Raw genomic sequence first — 22,490 nt, forward strand, 5'->3', positions numbered from 1 at the left:
TAATGACTTCTTCATAGGATATCCGTCAAGACTGATATTTTCCAGAGCTGACATGGAATTCATGGTTCTACCACAAGCTCCGGAATAACGCTGAACCGTGGGATTTCTCATTTGGATTTTGCTGATGATGCAAACAACGTTGTCTCTTTTTTATTTTATTTTTTTATAAATTGTAAAAAAGCCTCTTACAACTGACAATTGATATTACAAAAGTTGTGTACATATAAATATATATTTACATTTATATTATTATTTTTTGCTTTGAGCAAACAGAATTTCTGAGATACTCCACAGTGACCGATTGTCCTCTTAGAGTGGGGGTGGATGTGGACAGGTTACAGATGACATATAGAAAACTGAGCTGATTTTCATACACACATACATACACACACACACACACACACACACACACACATATGCAAGTCTGAGATTGTGAGACGAGTTAAACAGATGTAAAGCGTTTTCCGAAAAAGTCAATGAATATGTTCACATGTAATTCTGGATTTCTGATGAGACGTAATCATCAGAGTCTAATACGATGCTTAATAAGAGTTCATTAATACGAGATTAGGACACTTCGGATTGCTCTAATGTGTGCTTTTGTTAGCGTAAAAAATAGCAGGAGCACAAACGAGGCTATAAATGCCTTAGGCACCCAGCAGAGTGACCATGCAGACTGCATAAAAGCCTGACTTCTTCCACATGGAAGGAGTTTTTTTTCTCCCCATTTAACCATGAATAAGAACCTAAAGCCATTAACTATTCTGTTTACATCCATCCAATTTGGGTTGTCACTCTTAGAAGAATGGCAGGAGCAAAAGTGTGGGGGGGTGGGGGGTACGGGTGGGAGAAAGCTCGTGCAAGAGGGAGAGACAGCGAGAGAGAGAGAGAGAGAGAGAGAGAGAGAGAGAGAGAGAGAGAGAGAGAGCGCAAAAGAGAGGCTGAATATAACTAGGGCTGTTTGTTCACTCCTGCTGACATAATGTGAATTCCACGGTGACTATGATTACCAGGGAGATATAAAAGATCTTCTGCCTGCCCCTCAAACTTTTGATTTCTGCTGAATATAATTACGCGTCTCAGCATGTGATCTTTGTCACATGCGGCACAAAAGCAGGGCGATTCACAAACCTTCGGTTCTGGAGCGCCGATCGTTTTCATCGAGCCGTAAACAAGGGCAGTCTCCCTGTATAAATGCGCCGCGGCCATACGGGTGCAGAACGTCTCCTGTTTACGCGTCGCGCCGCCTACTCTGTGGTGACACGAATGTGCTAATCCTGACCTTTAAACCTTTTAGGCACTTCAAAGCCAGATGAAGCCGGAGGAAAAGGAAAGAAGGAGGGGGAGAGTATAAAAAGAGGAGGAGCCTGCTCTTATCTGCATGTATGATATGAGACGGTTGGCCTGAGGCCAGGTTCTAATCAACACGTAGCCGGCTGCACGCTCCGTTCCGCAGGATCCCCATGACAACCGGGCTACCGGCGGCGTGTGCATATTTACCAGAAACTTAATATAACTTTGAAGTCAGCGCCCCCTGTTAAAGGAACGCTGCTTGAAAAGGCTGAATGGGATCGTTCGGACCTACGAAATCATTTGTTCTCTCTGTGTGAGCTCTTATGAATGTTCTTCTCAGGAATGAAGGCATACTGATTTTTATTTTTTATTTTTTTAAGCACCATCTAAACCATGAGATAATTCCATTCACTTTGACTCCTGACCTTTTCAGGAATGGCAACACAGCCGTATTTAAAGTCTGGGGAAGGCACTTAAAAGCCTTTGGTATATAACTATATAAATAAATATATATTCCTTAAAGTCGAGGGCTCACACGCGCTCTTTTGTACAATGTTAGCATAGCACTAAGGCCCAGGCAGGGAGCCATGGCTACAAATCCTGCCCTAGTTTCTCGACAAGGCTTGCTGGTTGGAATCGTGCCCACTAATGCCATTCCACATCCTGGCTGATAATAAGCCAAGCAGTTCTGAATGCCAGCTCCGGCCCCTCCTCTCCCTGAACTGCGAACTGAATGATTCATGATTCATGACTCCTTTTCTTCGACCCACCCCTTTTTTTCTCCTCGTCTCCGGCTCCCCTCCCTTTTCTGCTCCAGCGCTCGCGTACAGGATCGTTTGCATATCACTGGCGAAATCTGAATCAGCGACTTTCACTCTCTGGCTGGATCGCTGGGTCAACAGCGTGGACCTGCCGTGGGCTCGCGAGGCACGGGAGACTCCGTTCGCCTCATAGGCAAAGCGACTAGGAACGGGTGGGCTGTGGCGGACGACGGGCGTATTTGCATCGCTCAGGGTTGTTTTTTTTTGCAGGCACAGAAATTAAACGCACCGAATTTGTCTAATGGTCTGCGAACGAACAATTGCAGTCAACGTCGAATATCCTTCGACTTCAAACAAGGGCATCGTTCGAACGCAACCCACTTCTTTTATATTCCTGTACTCGGCCTCCATTCACACAGCAGAGCTGCATCTTTTATTAATACTTACAAAGAAGGGAAATATGCTGTTCCAGGAAGAAGTAATTAAACAACTCAAAGAACTATTGTTCGCTTGCTGCTCATTCATTCCATTGGGGAATGAGAGAGAGAGAACGCACTCCACATTCTCACAACAAAAAAACGTGCACCATCTCAGTGGGTAGCAACCCCTGCTATATTAAAGCCATACATCAAAAGAGCATAATATAGCAGCCTGCACTTTAAGTTCGACATAAACTGCAAAACTGGTTTCTGTCTTTAAATTCAGATTTGGGAAAAAAAATTAAAATAAAGATCGGTGTTTCTGCTAGGAGCTGCCCTCCAAAGCCTCTCCTTAAAAGCCTCCAGGGATATGAACTCATCACTTATAATTATATGATTATGTGTAACAATGCAGAGATACAATATACAGCCTGGCTCACAACCCGATGGTGTGGCTTCTACACGGCTGCTGGAGATGAGCAGAGAAAAGACTGAGCGAAGAGAAGTCAGTGACAGGGAGACAAATCATTGGTATTCAGCTCACAGAGAATAATGTAGTTACTTGGCAGTGATAAACCAACTTGTAAAGTGTATTCTTGTGGAAAAAGCCTGCCGGAGTCTCAGAGAGAGGGAGGGAGGGAGGGAGGGAGAGTGAGACAGAGAAAGAGAGAGAGAAAAAAATATGTCACAAGGTCTTGGAAGTGACCTTTAAAAATGACTAAAGTATGGAAAGCTGTTAAATAATAGTTTGTCACAAAAGGAAAAAAAAAAGGGAGAGTATTTAATCGACGGAGCGGCAATGACGCCACTGTCACGGAAGGGTATTATCCCGAGGGGGTTAGTGATGGGGGTGGGGTGGTTAAAAACATATGAACAAGTTGAATCTTTAAACCAAAGAAAAACTTAACTAGGCAGCTACCGAGCATAGCGTTGTTTTCCACCACCTTGAGCTTGCTGTTCAGAAAACACAGCAGTTGGTTGATTCGCTGCTGTCTCTGTTACTATAATTTCTCAATGCCGTTCCACCTCGTTCTATTCGGAAAGCATATAAGCGGCATACTAAGGGAAAAAAAATGCCGGGGGAGAAAAAAAATAGAACGGGACGCGATTCAAGCGCTAATCGCTTCCATCAACGCCGTCTCATTTGGACCGTTCTTTCTCCACGCGAGCTTCTTGTGTTTGTAATTATTCTGTACATGCTTTTCAAATGACCTTGTTGAAATGGCAAGAGAGTCCCTGCACGCTTACATCCACAGGATGATGTATGATTCTGGCTCCTGCTCCTGTGCGCGTGATGGCTGGGGAGACACAATGCGGCATAATTGTTTAACTGAAGCGGCGTCTATTAACGCTGTGATTGTACGGTTGTTCATAAAAAGCCATTCTTCACGTCATGAATGGCAATGCCCCGAGTGGATCCGCTGCTTCTAATACGTATCTTTCTGATTGATATCAAATGCATACAATATACAATAGAAATATAAACACGTGAGAGCAAATTGCAAGGTTGGAGCACTGCTATTCAGAATAAACCCCCCCTCCACCCTTTTTTTTAATTTCCCAAGCAGCCAGAAGTGCTTGGCATAATGGCAGTTAATTACAGTGAAACACAACACGGCCTGAACGTGTCTCTTGGGTGACTGAGATGTCAATGTGGTATGCAAAGCGAAGCTCGTATGAAACCTAAAGCCTGAGAGAACGGAGAGAAGCCAGGTCTTTGGCAACCGTATCTGCACCTGGCGCAGCGTTGGCATCGAGAGTTTTTTCCGGCAGGACCAAACATGGCGTCCATCGCTTAGTGCGTGCGTAACGCTGGAGGTGCTCTCTTGTTTCCTATACTGCACATCTGTATAAGGAACCATAATTACTTTTTTTAGGAGACATACATCATGTGGCAGAGGGCATTGTCTCTCGATAATAATGGAAGGAGAATACAAATTATGTGTTATTTGTAACTCCAGACATCGACCTTTTCTCTCTCGAAAAAAAAATGTCTTTATTTGGAGAATCAAATGGGAGAAAGACAGAATTTGTACGAAAGACGGAGTGTAATCAATGTGACATATGAACTCATATTGACTTGCAAAGTGTCTCGTTGTCGGCGTGAGCTCGGTATCAGTGAGAGCATTTGCATAATGGTAATGCGAGCTTTCAAGGAGAATGTGCACCCATATATTTTAAATAGCAGGAGGCTGATGCACATAAAAACAAAGAAAGCACCATTAGTCATTGAGTTATATAGGTCAAAGATTTGTAGGCACCTGACTATTAGATTTGTATCCTTTTTTATCTCATTCCACATTTAGTTAAACAAAAAAACTTCCACTCTTCTGGGAAGATGTTCCACTAGATTTTGGAGTGTGCTTGTGGTGTACGTGAGGTGTGGAGGCCTGGGGTGCAGTGAACGTTCACATTTATCTTTAAGGCGCTCAATAGGGTTGAGGTAAGAACTCTAAAGCAGGCCACTCGAGAACTTTCACTCCAACGATATCTTGATGGAGCTGGCTTTGTGCACCGGAGCAGTGTCATGCTAGAACAGGTTTGGGTCTCGTATGTTGAAACGAATGGAAAATGTTATGCTTTACATCCAAACACATCCTGTATAATTTTATGCTTCTTTATGGTGACAATTAGGAGAAGAACCACATATAGCTGAAGATGTCAGATGTCCTAATACTTTTGTCTATGTAGTGTATTAGTAATTGTCCTGAGAGAATGATATTTGATCAGGAAAGTTAAATATAGACTTAATTGAGTCATTTAAATTAGATTTTCATTTGAGTGGTCATGTTTTATCTGTTATAGCTCAGTCAGTGGCCTTCACTGATATCGACACCCATTGTGATAAATGACTAAGGGAATTTGGCCTATGTGTTACCTCATATTTTTACCCCTGTGAACCAGGAAGTCATGGTTAAACAACTGATTGTTCCAAGTCACCCAGTAATAAAGTAATAAGATACATAAATGTGTAGAGTAATAAAATATGAATGGGAAAATTCTTCAAATATATTTTACACATATGAACTCATAGTGCTGCCTGTAATTGTATCACACAGAGTATTTTTGTGAATTGTACAAAACAAAATAGAAAAATTGTAAACAGTTTTTCACAGCCTTCTTCGCTCGTATTTACCAAGAATACCAATATCAGCGCAGGGCAATGTTTTCATTACCACGAAAAATGTCTTTAAATAACCCAAATATTACTCATCTTCTTAGTATCACGACACTTCTTGTTCCGAACCGTAAATGCGTTTTGTCAAAGCTCCACATGTGCACTTGCTTTCTTTTTTTTGTTCTTTAGTTTACACGAAGGAAAACGCTGTGTGTAACTGTAGCGCATAATAAAAGGCCTATAAACGGATAAACAGGCTAAATCAAAGAGCACTTTGCTGTGAGAAACATTTATACACCTGTATCAAGACTGTAAGAGATAAACAGAAGTGAGGCTGCTATAAACGCTAGGATGGAGGATGTGAGTTTGTGTGTCTGTGGGAGGAGTATTGCGTTACACCGCAACAGTGCACATAAAAGAGTAGAAAAAAAAATAAACTAGAAAGTGCTGTTAAACGATCTGGTCCGAAATGCTGACTCGGCTCTCCAGGCTCTGTATCTTACACAAGTCAGCTCACAGGTCATGGGGAATGTGGAAATGGTGAATGTCAATTTAGAGCACAAAGTACTCAAATAAGGAATGAACTGAAAAAGTGTAATATAATATCAGTAGACTAATAAACTTTGATTAGAAAACCAAAAGATGTTGGGATTTACAGTAACACAACTTTTATCCTTGTTGTTTTTCACTTGCCCTCTGACATTTTCTAAATGATTTTTTTGGGAGAGATTCCACAAAATATCAAGGAAATAGTCTAACTTAAAGCATCGTGACCTTGATCTGGATGACAAAGGACTGAATGAACGTCATCAAACAAACACATCGAAAATCCACAACTTTAACTTGGACCCCTATGAACAAATTGTTATTCTTGTCATTACTTTCTATTGGGAAGCAAGCTATTGAAACAAACTATTTTTACATTTATGGCATTTTAGTAGATGCTCTTATCACGAGCGACTTACAATTATCTCTCTTTACACCCATTGAGCAGGTGAGGGTTAAGGGCCTTGCTCATGGGCCCAGCACTGGCAGCTTTGTTTTGCTGAGATTTAAACTCATAACCTTCTAATCAGAAGTTTCATGTACAGTATTAACCACTGTGCTACCACTACTACTACTATAGCAGACATTTGACCTTGCTGTCACCTTGACCTATTTGGATCAATTCCAAGGACTCCGTTCATGGACTGGTTACACTGTGGAAATTCAACAAACAGACGGACATATTCTCAGGACGGACGACCCAAACAAACGCAGCCTTGCATCTGCTTTCTCTTCATTCCCAATCATGTATGTATTCGCATTCAGTTATAGCTCAAATGAAATATTACGCTGTAATAATGCATAGAATAATATACAGTATTCCAGACATTGACAGTGGCATAACAGATTGTAATAAAGCATGCTAGATAGACCTTTTGGTTCATTCATTTCAATATCAAACCAACTCCACTATTCGTATTATTACCTCAGTATTATTATTTATATTACCATATAAAAAAAAAATGACTTTTTTCTGTGAGTGTGTACTCAGGAAAAAATTAGCACGGGAACAGTTTGGTGTAAAATACCGCATACATAATAAATAAACAGGAATGCCACACAAGTTTTCCCACTAGCATGTACAGCCACTTTTAGAGCAAATTGACCTTCGTATTGATCTTTCGCGCTGAGCAGACAGAATTTTGAGTCGTGTGTTCGAAAACCGTATGAAAAGTAAATATAGCCTGGTCTGAATACTCAGAGGGTAAGAGTTTAAGCCTCGGTGGAAGGTTGGTATCGTGATTGTCCGTACCCGAATGTCTCTTTGACCTAGTTCGCTGAGGTGAAAGTGCTGGGAACACTAATGCGCTCGCTGTTCTTTGCCATGCATGGCTGAGCGAGTGTGCGCTCGGTGTGGGAACGAGAGGAAAAAAGGTGGTGAGCGTCCCTGCTGTTAGTTAATGCACACCACAGTCGAGAGATCACATGAGGGGCTTTGACCTGCATGAGAGTGCACTGACCGATAATCCGGCTCAAAAGCTCAGGGCGACCGATCTTCATCTTTCAAAACTCTGTCGGTCCGTTTCACACTGTACGCGCTTAAACGTGGAAATAAATTAGCATTCCAGATCGTCTTGAGTGTTTGTAGTAATGCTGCATTTCATGCTTTCTGACAAAGACAAGTACACAGAATCCCAATTGGCTGACAGTTGCTAACAACGCAGCTGTCTGTTAATTCCTGATGCACTGTCGTCTCAGCGACATAACGTCGCACCACACCAGCAACACGTATCCGGAAAAAAAGAAAACGATTCTTCGGAATCAAGGGCTGTAAATACAAGCGTGAGTGATGGCCACATGCTTCTGTTCCTCTTTAGGCTGTATGCTCGAAAAAAAAAAAAAACTTTTCAGAATTTAAGAATATTACATAACTTAAGTATGAGTTATGCAAACAGGAAATCAACCCATCATTGCACTGGGGATAACAATATACAGGACCAAGCCAAGAGCTTTCAACTGTAATTTCCTGCTCAACCGAAATCAAGCAAGACAGTACGCCGTTGTTCTCCTGCGAATTAAAATGCACCACCCGCGAATATCTGTCTTTCCCCTTTTGTTGCAATTTTACAGAGTGGCTATAAAAAAAGTCCCTCAGTAAACGAGTCGCAGGGTAAACATTCTGGAAATGACTCTTTACAGCCGCCGACACCTGAATCCGGTTACATGCGGCGTTTAAGACCAACTGGCCTGTAATTACTTGGGAACAAGAATAATGAGAAAAAAAAAAAAACAATTGAAGGGCAAAAATGAATAGAGAAACAGAAGAGATCAGATTGGGATCTGTTTTAACTGGTGAAGGTGCAGTTATACTGTAGGCTGGCTGTACAGTCTGAAGGCCAAAAGAAGAAAGAAAGAAGAAAAAAATAGGTCTGTGTTATCCCAAATATCAAATTACAATTTCAAACGACTTCACATGGCCTGTGGCAGCCTGGCATAATAACATCTTTAAACATGACACCATCTACCACCATCCTCTTGACTATTATGAGGCGGAAAATAAAAGCTTTTACTGGGGGCCAATTGTCTGACCAGCCCCCTGCATTCCTTTAGCAAAAGCCTATCTGTATGTATATGTGCATTTATTTCTCCTTTTATTTTTAAATCTTTTATCCCTGTATCGCTGTCATGCTGAATATATATCTATATAGAAAGATGGTTTTGGTATGGTTATGATGGTTCTATGTACAATGTTCAATCTTACAATAACAATAGCAATATGACAAAAATGTTAAGTATATTTAAAGTTTAATGTGATGTAATGTGACGAAGCACAGTGTACCAGCGCCTACTGCCACAGTACAGTACTCTATAAACTATACATATAAAAATGTGTGTATTTTATAGAGTGTATTACTGTAAATTGCTGTTTCGCTAAATTTTATTATTATACTACTCCATACTGATCACCATTCTTTAAGACTCCTGGGTAAGCTAAACCATATATATATATATATATATATATATATATATATATATATATATATATATATATATATATATTCTGTCTATAAAGCCCAAACCCACAGTAGTTCTGTATTACAGAACAGACTCTGTGTCCTGAAAGGTTCTATTTTTTTTTTTTTTTTTGGCATGAATTATTCATTTATCATGTAAGAAGTCAGTCGGGGATATGCTTGCTTAAAAACCGAGCTCAATATTTCCTTTTCCCTGCACGACGTTCCGAATGTGTGCGCGTCATGCCGAGGTTTGTGCGGTTGCTTAATGACACTGGTGATCCTTCACATTCAAGTGTGGAGAAGGAGAAGCAAAAAAAAAAAAAAAGAAGGTGACAAATTTGAGATGATGTGGTTCTGGAGCGAAAAAATGTCGACTCCCCTTGCTCTTCCTGAGGAGTTATTGCCAGAAATGAGCTTTTGTAACGAAAAAAAAAGGGAGCCAGCAGCGTAATTAGTCCAAATCGCAAAGGAGGACGCTAAAAATATCAGCGCAACCTCAAATGTCAAACCTGAGAGATAATCCATTCCAACAGGGCGGCCCTGAATTCATCTGCACGGCCCTGCTGGAACATTAAAACAACCAGTGGATTCATTATTAAGGTATCCTGGAGAAACAAATGGAAGCTGATGGCTCACGCTGGATGCTTGTTAGAGTTATTCAGCCTGACGTGATGCTCCTTTCTGTTTGGACGCTTCCGGACACGGGAGGCCGTTCTCTGCACGGCTGCTCGCTTTGACGTCCGCCTGATTGCGTTGATGTCACTCATAGCTTCGGGTTTTAATGGTAAATTAAGGAGGGCTGTTTAAGCGAGCAATATGTGTTTTCTTGTGCGTAGTTGTGCGTTCGTAGGGGAGGGGAGCGGGGGGATCTCGGCACTTTAATAAAATGCTCCGTAGAACTCGCAGCTGTTGGGCACGCAGACGTCCTCGCAGGCCTCCGAGCGGCGTCAGGAGAAAAAGAGCGGCAATTTGGTTTCAATTGGATGTGATGCATTGCACAACACTCGTGTGGAAAGTTCTAAAGAGGACTGTTTCACCATCAGGAGTCGGATCAGAATTTCTGAATGGGTTTTCTTTTTTTTTTTTTTACACAAGCTTCTAAATCAATCAGGCCCAACTGAGAGCAAAGGAAAAAATCCCCACCATAATATACGAGTCCAAGTGTCCAAATTCATTGCAAATCCCTGCCTGAAAACTGACTGAGAGCAGGATTTGATTAGGGGAGAGCATGACATGGGGTAGAGGTTGATTCAATTGAGGTCGCTGTGCCCATCAGTGTAGCGTCTGTCAGTCATATTAACTGAAATCATTTCGCAAGGTAACACTTAGCTGTAAACTGATAAAAAGGACTCAGTGCTGATAATAAAATAATAAAATTAAATATATTAACAAGTGTGTTGGATTATTTCAGATGGCTAAAAAAAACTGATCAAATTAAGGCTACAGCTATCGAATAATTTAGTAATTGAGTATTCTAACGATTATTCTTTTGAAGTAGTTTTTCTTAAATATGTACACGAGAAAATAAAACAGGTCTCTGAAAATGTTATTTGTTTCCTTTTTAGAAAAATTTTAACATTTTTAATCGCTAAAATTCCACACAGGAACATCTGTGAAAACTGAACCCATTTAGTGCATTTAATTGACACATTATATCGAAATGTAAATAAAAATATATAAATTAAAAAAATGATAATAATAATTAAAAAAAACTAGATTTTAAACGTAAAAAAGAAAAAGTTAACCGCACTGTACGTGTTTTCTTTATGTTTTAGTTTGAAATGATCCCAAACTTTGTAAACTTTTTGTCAATTTCTTTGGTCTGAATCTTCTCCTCGCCCCTCGCTGTTTTCTCCCTGTTCCGCCAGTTTAGCGCTCCACAGTTTAGCGGGTGGTGCGTCAGTATTAACGGTCCGTGGGGAAACACAGTGCTCCGTGTGTAGTTAAATAATTTGCTTCGATGCTTTTTTGAATTCGATTTACTTGAGTTACTCAAGGAATCGTTTTAGCTCTAGATCAGACATCAAACTAAGGGTGTGTGATGTGATAAAACTATCCTACTGAAATACCTAAACACATTTTTTCCATAGTGACATTGAAACCCTGAGTCAACACTGGGATGCCCACAGAAAAAAAAAAAAAAACAGGGCACAGAAGGAAAATAAAACATTTTATTATTTTTGAAGATCCATATCAGCTTAAGACCATTTTAAGGGAGAAAAATAGTAGTACACTAACATCCAATTCCTTGCCTTTAATCCAAATAATATAAAAATTATCTCACAATACCTGTAAATGATGGTATCAATAATTTATGTTTTTTATATGGTCAAATTGCCATCGATATTATATGACCACAACAGCATTATCAGTGAAATATCGCCTTATTGCCTATATATTATATTGTAATTTATGTCACTGTGAATGATGTGTAAGTAGCAGATTAAGGTGCAGATTTATGTATTAAAGTGCAAATACACACACACACACACACACACACACACACACACACACACACACACACACACACACACAAAATAAAATAAAAATAACAATAACCGAACCATGGAGCAAGTTAACGTGTGAGTGATTGGTGACATGTAACATGTAAGTCACAATATGTGACATGCATGAGCAAATGGGAGACGTCACCCTGTGGCTCTAGGCATGATTGTGATTATATTAATCTGTCATAAAGGGCAGTATCAGTATAGCATAACAAAATTAGCAGTATCATACCGTTATAAAGCTGTTACTGATATCACATCGTCATAACGTTGATGCTGATAATACATCATTGCTGACAGTGATATAACATCATTGCTATGATAACATTATATGGTCATTGATAATATTGATTTTATATTGTCATCACTGATATTCAAATTATATCATATTGATGATATAATTATATACCCATTGATATCGACCTTATATCATCATATCGTTGATATTATATCGCCATATCGCTAATATTATATTGTCATACGGCTGATATTATTTCGTCATTGCTGATATCGATATTATATTGTCATACCGCTATTATATCGTCATTGTTGATATCAATATTATATCGTCATATCGCTAATATTATTTCGTCATTGTTGATATCAATATTATATCGTCATACCGCTGATATTATATCGGCATTGTTGATATCAATATTATATCGTCATATCGCTGATATTATATCGTCATTGTTAATATCAATATTATATTGTCATACCGCTGATATTATATCGTCATTGTTAATATCAATATTATATCGTCATACCGCTGATATTATATCGTCATTGCTGATATCGATATTATATTGTCATATCGCTAATATTATTTCATCATTGTTGATATCAATATTATATTGTCATATCGCTGATATTTTATTATCATTGCTGATATCGATATATTGTCATATTGCTGATATTTTATCCGCATAGCTGATATCGATATATTGTCATATCGTCGATATTATATTGTCATTGCTGATATATAAATCTATCTATCTTGCCATTATATACTCATTGATAGCGATAGTTAACGATAAAATTATTGCATAATTTTTTTATATACTTTTTTGATCTCGAAAACTATTATATCTTCGCATATCACAGCGATGTAGGATGCCGGGATCAAAGAGCAGGGTTCGCCATGATACAGCACCCCTGATGCACAGGGGGTTATGGGTCTTGCTCAAGGGCCAAAGTGTGGCAGCTTGACAATACCGGGGCTTTAACTATCGTCATATCGCTGATATTATATCAGCATCGCTGTTATTGATATAATATTGACGTCAATAATATTGATATATCGCCATATCACTGATATCATTGCTGATATTGATATATCACTGATATTGCTATAATTGTATATTCATATCATTATATCACTAATACTGATATTATTTTGTTATATCACTTATATTGATATTATATCATCAATGATACTGATAATATCTGATATTAAATCATCCCTGAGATTTATATTAAATAATCAAAAAAAAAAACATCGCTAATTTGTGACACAATCAACAATGATATTGATATTATATCATAATTTTAATTCGATATCAATTGATATTGTCAATTATCCTCATCACTGATATTGATATTATATTGACATAATGTTAATTAATTTTCAGCATTATTAGTCTTACAGCCTCATCACTTATACCTGATACACTGAGATTGCATTGTGATATTGCTGATATCGGTGTCATATCAATATCATATCGTCATAACGGGTTACTGATATTACGTTGTCGACAATATTATATCGTCGTATTGCCGTGAACAACGGTATATAGTCAGATATCAATATTATAACGTTTCTATTGATATCAATATATCGCTGATGTCGATGAAATATCATCATAATCCATCAGCTTCATGTGAACCGGCTCACGATCCAAAATGCACGCAAATAGCAAGCTGTAAATCCCATTCAAACTAATAATACTGACCCCAGAGTCAAAGAAACAGAAAACCACAAAGTACATGAACAGACTCTGGCACACACACAAACACACCACATGCACACACACATACACACACACACACACACACACACACATATATACATGAAGCGTGCAATGTTTATCTGGATGACCCGTAAGTTATTTATTACCAAATTCGGAGAAATATTATAACTTTGTTGGACTATTATGCAAATTCCTCTGTGGGAGGGAAACTATTTTGGATTTTAAGAAATTGTAAGGTGGGGCGGTGGTGGTGGTGATGATGGTGTGTGTGTGTGTGTGTGTGTGTGTGTGTGTGTGTGTGTGTGTGTGTGTGTGTTTTATGTGGGTGGTTTTTAGGGGGAGGTTTCCGCCTGACCCTGACAAGGCCTGGAGTAGGATGGAAATAATAACAAGTATAACTTTGGATTGAAAACTAGGCAGCTCTTTGCTTTGGTCTTAAATTCTTAATATGACACATGGATGAGGCATGTGGGCTAATAAAAAATGCATGACCTTTTGTAATTCAATCTAGATTGTGGAATGGTCGGTGGACAAAAAAATCAACAAAAAAACAAAACAAAAACCTGAATCATCAAACCTAAAGTAGAAAACCGTGCACGTGGAATGAGAAACTATAGTCAGAGGTATGGAGAGGAAAAGAGAGGAAGAGAGAGGGAAAAAGAGATACATGAGAGTGATGTAAAGCTGAGATGTAAAGAGAGCTTATTTTTCCCGTGGTTCATGCAAACGACGAGTGTGAACGTTCGTGTTGGGGCTAATTGTATGCTTTTGCGCATGGAAAAACAGTAATCATTTTTACATACTGTTTACTTAACCGCTCATACAATCCTTCTCGAGTGTATTAAGTGATTAGTGTGGATGGAGCCTGCCTGAGCTTGTCTGTGCTTTCAACATGCAGCACCAAAATGGATCTGACTGCAACATCTGGATGGCATTAATTACCTGCATTAAATCTAGCAAAGCCAAAGTACAGCCGGAGCAGAAACAGAGAGAGGGAAAACATGTAAAGCGAAGAGAAAGAGAGAGAGAGAGAGAGAGAGAGAGAGAGAGAGAGAGAGAGAGAGAGTATGATCTCCAATGGAATTTGGGAAATTTGCCTGCTGCACTACTTCAACACATTACTTTATGTTCAGAGCAAACATCAGAGTTTTATTTCCAATGAAGACACAGGGAACGACAAAGAAAACTTCATATCCAATATAAATAGAAGCAAGGGAAATGGGGGGTGGGGGCAGAGGGGCAGGGTGGGGAGGGTAGGGGTGTCGATGTCTCTGGAAAGACTTAATGCTGAATCAAATTTGAGAGAAAGATTTGTTTATGTAAGCAGCAAAGCTCGAGACCCGGATCCGATTGCAAAAGAAAAAGAAACTGGGTTATAGGTAATTCTTACTTCATTTTAATTTTTTCCCCCCTTCCCTCCCCTTCTTTGATGAAAAGGCGAAGGGGATGAAGTGGGGAGGGGAGGGGGGGGCATACGATGTTCCTCAATATTCTTAAAAAAAAAAAAAAAAGAATCAAAAAGAAAGTTTTTCTTCCATATGCGTCTGGGATAATAAATCTTTTTCCCCTGCATCTAATTATTTAAATGCTCTGTGAGCCACATGGTCGAAGCGGAGAAGCCGGTGCCCCTTTGCGAGTCCCGAATCCGAGTCCCCGTACGTCCCCCTGCCTGGTACTTTAAAAAGCGATGTGAAGTATTAATATTCTCTTCAACAAGCTCTCGCACTCAGCACACAGATGTCCCCGTTTTTTCCCAAAATATGGTATCAATCAAAGTCGGTTCTCCGAATGCCTATTAAATTCTTCTCCAAGAGACACTTGGCCACATGGATGCAAAATTAACCAACACACACACAAACACACACACATTTGTTTCACTATCCTTATGAGGACCTTCAATTAAGACAATAAAATATCTCAAATTAAACCCCACCTTCAAACTCGGTCCCCAAAGTAATTTTTTCCTCTGCATTTTTTCCCCTCATGGATACCAACTAAATTCCCGTATAAAGTGAAAACTGTCTGATATCCGTCTTCTTGTGATGACATTTGGGTATAAAAACATGCCATGGTATATACACACACACACTTCATTTGCTAGGGCTTTTTTTTTTAAACAGGAGAAAAATAAATGACCCATTTTTACTGCCGTGTATGCGGTAAACACATCCTCTAAATGAGCCAGAGGATGAAATCGGAGAGTGCTTGCTCCGCACAAAAAAAATAAAAGAAAGGTGAAACCGTTGGCCTGCAATTTGATTTACTTAAGTACAAATTATTAGCACTTCTCAACAATGGCTGCAACACGAGAGGGTCCTTGATGATAAACAACAATGGGCTGCTTTGTCAGTTGCCTCTTCTCTTTCCCGAACGACGGGCTATCGTTAATTGTCATCCTCATCGCTATGCACCAATCATGCTCTAATCAGCTACACTACATTCCTGTCACACACACACAAAAATTAAAAAAAACAGTCATGCTGACTAAAGCCTGGCAACCCTGTAGATAAAGATACAGCCATAGCGTACATCTGCCACATAACACGTTCCTCATGACTAGAGAACATTGTCTTCTTTCTCTCTGACATGCCGTGGTGAGGGAAAAAAAAAACCCTCTTCATTCCATAATGCATCTTTTATGCCTGTGCTTCACACTGCAATCATTAAGCATATGCCCACATAATAATACTGACTTCCTAAAAATAAACGTCCTCAGAGACAGGAAATGAATCAGGAGAGGGGGGAATAACAGCACAACCATTACAGAGCTTCCATGGTACAAAAAAAACCCCTCTTGAATAGTCCTTCCATTAACATTACCTATCTAAAGAGACACTTCAATCCTTTCTCTCGCGCTTTTCAAAGACAGTGTCCTTCATGGAAGAGGAACACTTATGTGTGGGTTTTATTTTTTGGGGGGGGTTTGTTATTTCTAAGCAGGGCGGTGTTGTCTCGATCACCAGGAGGCACGGCTGTTAGAGTTGGGTTTTCTGTAGCACGCCACAGCCCGAGAGAAGAATGTGGCAGGCGTAATTGTTCAGGCTGTCGTCGGGAGTCATGTGACCCGCCGGGGTCAGGGTGAAACCCTGCGGAGTAGTGTCGAAACCAAATTGGCCTCTGTTTGCCTATGGGGCGCCTTCGCCCCCCGCTGACACTTTGCGCACAATATAATGCATTGTAATGGCGAAAGAATGGGGTTCCGGGGTTCTAATTACGTTCCTATAACAGGGTGAGAAGAAAACGTTTCACCAAGCTCGTATTTGGGACCCAATCACGTCCGAGGGAGACCTTTTAGTCAATTAAGCAGCCTTTGTTTCCTTAAGGGAGAGAGCACGCGAGAGAGATTGACGTGTGGCCAGAAGAGCAGGCGGGCGAGGCAAGCCCTGTGGACATTTCCATTAAAAGACGGAGCAGATGAAACTGCAATTGGCAGGAGACTTCGGATCAACTTACTAAAAATATGTGTGAGCAAGACAGTGGGCGAGCTACACCATTCCTGCCACATTTTCCTGAAATGGACCCCTCTATGCTGGCCGCTACTCGCTAATGCACTGGAATCGTCTCAAAACCACTGGACAGCCCTTTCAAAATGCCAAGGATCTGGAAGGCACGTTACTTTCTCAGTAAAGTTAATGGTTAGGCTAAACGCGGGAGATTTTCCACCAAGTAACCTTTACTCTGGGCACACTAAAAGCTCCATGTTTTTCACTTCTTATTTGTCACCTTTGATTTTTTCTCATTTCTTTCTCTTTCTCCAATGTGCCTCACAACAAGCCAAACGTCGAAATCTACTGCTTTAACATGAGCGATGACTTCACGCATGAGTTCAGAGCGTAATAAATAGCGCACCCTTTTCGTAGAAGTTGTGAAAATGATGGCTTGTTTCAATGTGGTTTCAATGAGTTCTGTTTTCAAAGAATAGGTGTTTGGTCCAGAATTGTGCTAGGGTTATCTACAAGCTCTCAGAGTATCTACAACAATCTCAGAGTGCATGCTTTACTAAAAGGTGCTGTTTCTTACAAAAACCCAGACTGCGTATCTGATATTTTTTCCAGTAATTCAGAGCCAAATCATGTGTCCTCTATATACAAGAGATAAACCATTAAGTACATTGGCAGCCATTTTCAAAACTGCAAAGCTGCTGCTACTTTAAGTTATTACATAAACGGCCCTGGAGCGAATAGGGGGAAAAAAAAACTGCTTGCCTCGTCACCCACGAGTTAATCTTTTGGCAGAGTCACAGAATTGAAAGCCTCGACATAAATCCAAGGAACAATCGCATACAGTATCCTTTCCGAGGACAGAGAATGCAGTACCAGGAAAACGAAATGTTGATGGTGTAATCATGTAGATTCAGGAATCTTTAATGCTGCCAGCCGAGGCGAAAGCTATCAATTAATATTAACCACATTGTTGTTGAGTCGCAAAAGGAATACTTCCTCCTTACTTGTAGAAAAAAAAAATGGGTGTAGGAATGAAACCAGTTATTATGGAACCCACACTAAAAGATTATGCGCTATTGGCAGACTCAAGAGTCGCATTAATCATTAGCATTCGGGATTTTTTGAATAAGAAATAAAACATGACATGGTGTGCTGTTATAGGAAAATAATTCATAATGGGGTGGATGATTTTCCTATTTTCCAATAACAGGATGTCCTAAAACCTTTTTCTCCTCTTATACTCCAGCGTTTTGCCAACAAATGCAATTTTTCTATTATTAACTAATAACACATGCTTTTTTTTTTTTTTTTTTACTATTTTCAGTTGCAATAAATGTAGCTGAGCAGCCACAACACAAGCCTTTTATCACTGACATTTCAACACTTTTCAGCTTTTTTCTATCTTTAAAAAAAAAAAAAAAAAATGCTTTCTAGCTTACTAAAAAAAAATCTACAGAATATGTGCAAAGTCCAGAAAAATCCTAGCACTGGAAACTTCCATGGTGAATGTTAAATAAAAATCTCCTCACAGGTAATGTAACTATGACAATGATAAACCCTTATTCAAACAAAACGTTTTCTTAATCTGTTTATTTAGACTTACATTATGTGGAGCATCTGCCAAGCAAGTCCCTGTGAATGAGTTGTTACTATAGTAACAATAACACTTTAATATAAACCTGTGATTTGAATACCAGCCGGCACTATTGGCACAGCTGCTAACACAGAAAATGAATCAAAAGCTTTCAGAATCACTGTGTTTTAACTGATGCTTCGTCGCATTGGATTTACGTTCGTGTTAAGTGGAGACATGAGACACTACTGGTTCGTGTACAGAGACGTTTTTTTTTTTCTTCACTACTTCCTGCTCGAGCAACCCTTGTAACCAGCTGTTACACAATAACAGCAAAACGCAATGCTAGCAAGTCTAGCTTGGCACGTAAAAGTGTTTTGAGAACCACTTCAAGCTGCAAACAAGATCTCTCCTTTAGTGTGCCAGTGGCTGTATCACTTTTAAAAGGAGCGCTGACAGCAAGCAACAACACGCCACTCGAACGATCAAACCAACAGGAGGATAGACGTCACTTCTTCTTTATAGCTGCAGCACAGATTGGCAGACTGTAGTCTGGTTCTGACCTCAGAGAGAAAACGGTGAAGGTAAAAGATCACTGCTGCTGCTCTCTATCATGAGAAATGGTCTTCTTATCCATCTATCTTTCTATTGTTCTAGCTGAAGCTGGAAGGCTGGGCAGCCTCAGCTTAAACAATAAAAAACAACAGTTTGCCTGCTTTAATTAGAACTTGTGTGATCAAACTGGCTACCAGGCATTTATGCCTGCTGATGTGCCAGCGCCAGTACCAGCTGCCTTGCCCAAGCCTCCCCTGAGACACTTTACCAGTCATCATGGGATTCAAATCAAATGGCAGAACTTTCAGTGAAGATGCCGGATTGTTTAGAGCATAGAGGTTTATTTGTTATGTAGGTGGTAACTTTCATTATGACACCAACCCACTATCGATCTACTCATCTGTTTAACCATCCATCTATCCACTCATGCACCATATCAACAATCCTTTAAGTCATCTGTCCATCAGGCTATTTATCTAACCCTCCATCAATTCATTCCATGCACCATACCCATCAATCCTTATACTCATCCATGCAGCCAGCTATCATTTCATTCCATCACTCATTTCACTCTTTTAACCATCAATCTAGCCACACATCTCCATAGTTCAACTGTTCATAAATCTATATTTACACGTACTTGTTTTTTCATTTTTCGGTGCATTAATTTTAACATCTATCCTTTGTATTTATCCATCCATCCATCCATCATCCAATTATTTATTCATCAATTGAATACCCTCTATCTATTCTATTCAGGCACAATATCAGTCAGCATCTGTCCAACAAGCTAAATACCCATTCATCTATGCATTCCTCCATTCACCCATCCATCCTTTAATTCTTCAGAAATTCATAATTTTTCCATTCATCTAACTATCTGTCTAAATGTTTATCCCCCTATTAAACTATCCCTCCAATTATTATTAGATCGATGCAGCCCTCTATCCAACCATGACTCCATTTATTTATTCATCATTTATCAATGGCATCCATCCATCCATCCATCCATCCATCCATCCATCCATCCATCCATCCATCCATCCATCCACTCATTCTTAGAATAATTCATTTTTTTATTTATCATACTATCAGTCTATGTATTTATCTTTTTATTACACCATTCCTCTATTTATTATTAGATCATACATCCTTCTATCCACCCATGTCTTCATTTATTCATGCATCATTCATCAATGGCACCCATCCATCCATCCATCCATCCATCCATCCATCCATCCATCATCCATTTGAGTCAACTGGAATTGAATTTTCTTTTTTTCAGTTTAACATAACATCTTGGAACCACCCATCTGTTTCATTATCTCTATATTATGAGCTTTTTTCACACATGCACCCATTTCAAACATAGTCATTTATTCATCGGTTCATCCAACTGTTCATTCCTCCATCCATCCATCCATCCATCCATCCATCCATCCATCCATCCATCCATCAATTTATGCCTTAATCCTGTTTGACTGAACATCTCAGAGCCATCCATCGCTTCCCTTATCTATCAATACATTCATCTTATCATCTACCCACCTTAATCTATCCAACTACTTACAATCCACTCATCTAGGCAGCAATTCAACTATCATTTTAATCACTCATTCATTTGGCCCAGTTCACACTTTCTTAGCAACCATTTGAGCAGCCAACATTTATTCTGAAAGAAGATGCACACACCAATGGATAATGTCAATTTCCAGTCAGGGAGAAGTTTCAATCGACGTCTGAGCATAAATGCTGCTTACCAAATTCGTCGCAGATGCTGTCGTTCTCCAGCAGTGTGGGGTGCTCGAATGTGTCCCTGCAGTAGAGAATCTGAGTGTTGCTTGTGAGCGTAGCAATACCCCCCAGAGCTAGTACCACCTGGTCCGTCAGGAGTGAAGCAGGCCGCTCACGGATCCGTGCAATGATGGAGCGGTAACGACAGTACTGTGGATAGCTTAGCACCAGGACCCTCTTATCCTCTGCATCATCACCTGCAGCCACACAGAAAGAAAAGAAAGGTCATCAGAAATGTACTTTCTGTTGCTGACTAGGCCAGCGTGCCAAAGAGGCATTCTACAATTCCATTTGTTCAAGGGTTGTGTGATAATATTTTTGTGTTGCTTCTTACAACTAGCGTGTGAATTAACTGCAAGCTGCTAAGTCAGCTTGCGCAGTGCAAAAAAGGTCACTGCTGATTCTTGCCTTCCTCCTCCTACAGCCTCCGTATATCTTTACCAGGCCTGAGGTACTGTATTCCAGAAGCATGGGGATACAGAACCTGAAGTCATTTAGCTTATCTAACAAGATAGTGATGGGTGAAGGTCTACTTGGGTTTAAGCACAGACATGCTAGATGCAACATTTTACAACTCAAACTGCTGTTTTACCATGTCAGCCGTCTGTAAGGATTGGACATTGAAAAAAAAAAAAAAAAACCCAGCAAGACAGCTGGCAGGGGGCCACATCATTCAGTCCTGCATGATCACAGCTCTGGCAAGTTCTTCTATCTATCAGCCCTTCGGTTGTGTCTAAAAAACCAAGTTAAAAAAAACAAGCTCAAAATATAAGCTCTTAATATATAATATGCCACTAAAAACTCCGATGCATGCGGTTCTTAATAGACTGGAGCGCTTCAGACTTGTCAGCAGCTTAGGAGGAGCTGCCAAGGAGCTGTAAAACACAAGCCACTGGACACAGACAAAGTGAGTTTACATCTGTCACCATAGTCAAAAGACACATTTTCCTGGGAAGGATTCAGAATTCAGAAAAAAAAACAGCCAGGTACATGGAGGACGGTTCAGTTTCGAGGGTTACGAGTTCATTAGCAAATACCGAAGCTTTTTCGAAAGAATGCTTTATGGTTTCTCGTAATGTTTGTGTAGTCCATCGACAAGCAGGCTTTTGTGCTTGAGCCCCTGGCTAGAGAAACTCGGATAACTTTAAATGAACTCGAGAGGCTCTGGACAGAAAAAGCGACATGACGTGCTTTGATTTACCCTGTTTATCTTTTTATAGGACTTTTATTGCATGTCTTAGAACCACTTAAGGCAGATGTGGTGCACATATTCCCTTCCTCTGAGGGATGAGTGAAATTGGTGCATTCGCTCGCTCTCTATAGTCTAGTGGCTTTCACTTTGTAGAGATTGTCCCCTCGCACTAAGCGTAGACCTCAATGCATCAAAGAATTACAAGACAGATTTGGTACGCGTCTGCCGCTTGTGCGCGTCTTTAGAGATCGATAGTACAGTAATCCTCGCTTTACAGCGGTTTGAATCTCGCGAACCGGTTTATCGCGGAATTGCGTTTGCCACATAACCAATTTGTTTGGCTGATTTTTAGCACGATAGAA

General features: G+C 39.9%; 1 protein-coding gene across 1 annotated transcript in view; it reads right to left on the reverse strand.

The window, feature by feature from the left end:
- The window catches only part of arid5b (AT-rich interaction domain 5B), a 98,534-nt gene that overhangs the window by 42,286 nt on the left and 33,758 nt on the right, over positions 1–22,490 (reverse strand). The window contains exon 4 of the mRNA XM_046853367.1: positions 20,903–21,133. Coding sequence (XP_046709323.1) covers positions 20,903–21,133 — 231 coding nt within the window. The remainder of the gene's footprint in view (positions 1–20,902; positions 21,134–22,490) is intronic.

This window comes from Silurus meridionalis, chromosome 7 (assembly GCF_014805685.1).
Source record: "Silurus meridionalis isolate SWU-2019-XX chromosome 7, ASM1480568v1, whole genome shotgun sequence".
Lineage (NCBI taxonomy): Eukaryota > Metazoa > Chordata > Actinopteri > Siluriformes > Siluridae > Silurus > Silurus meridionalis.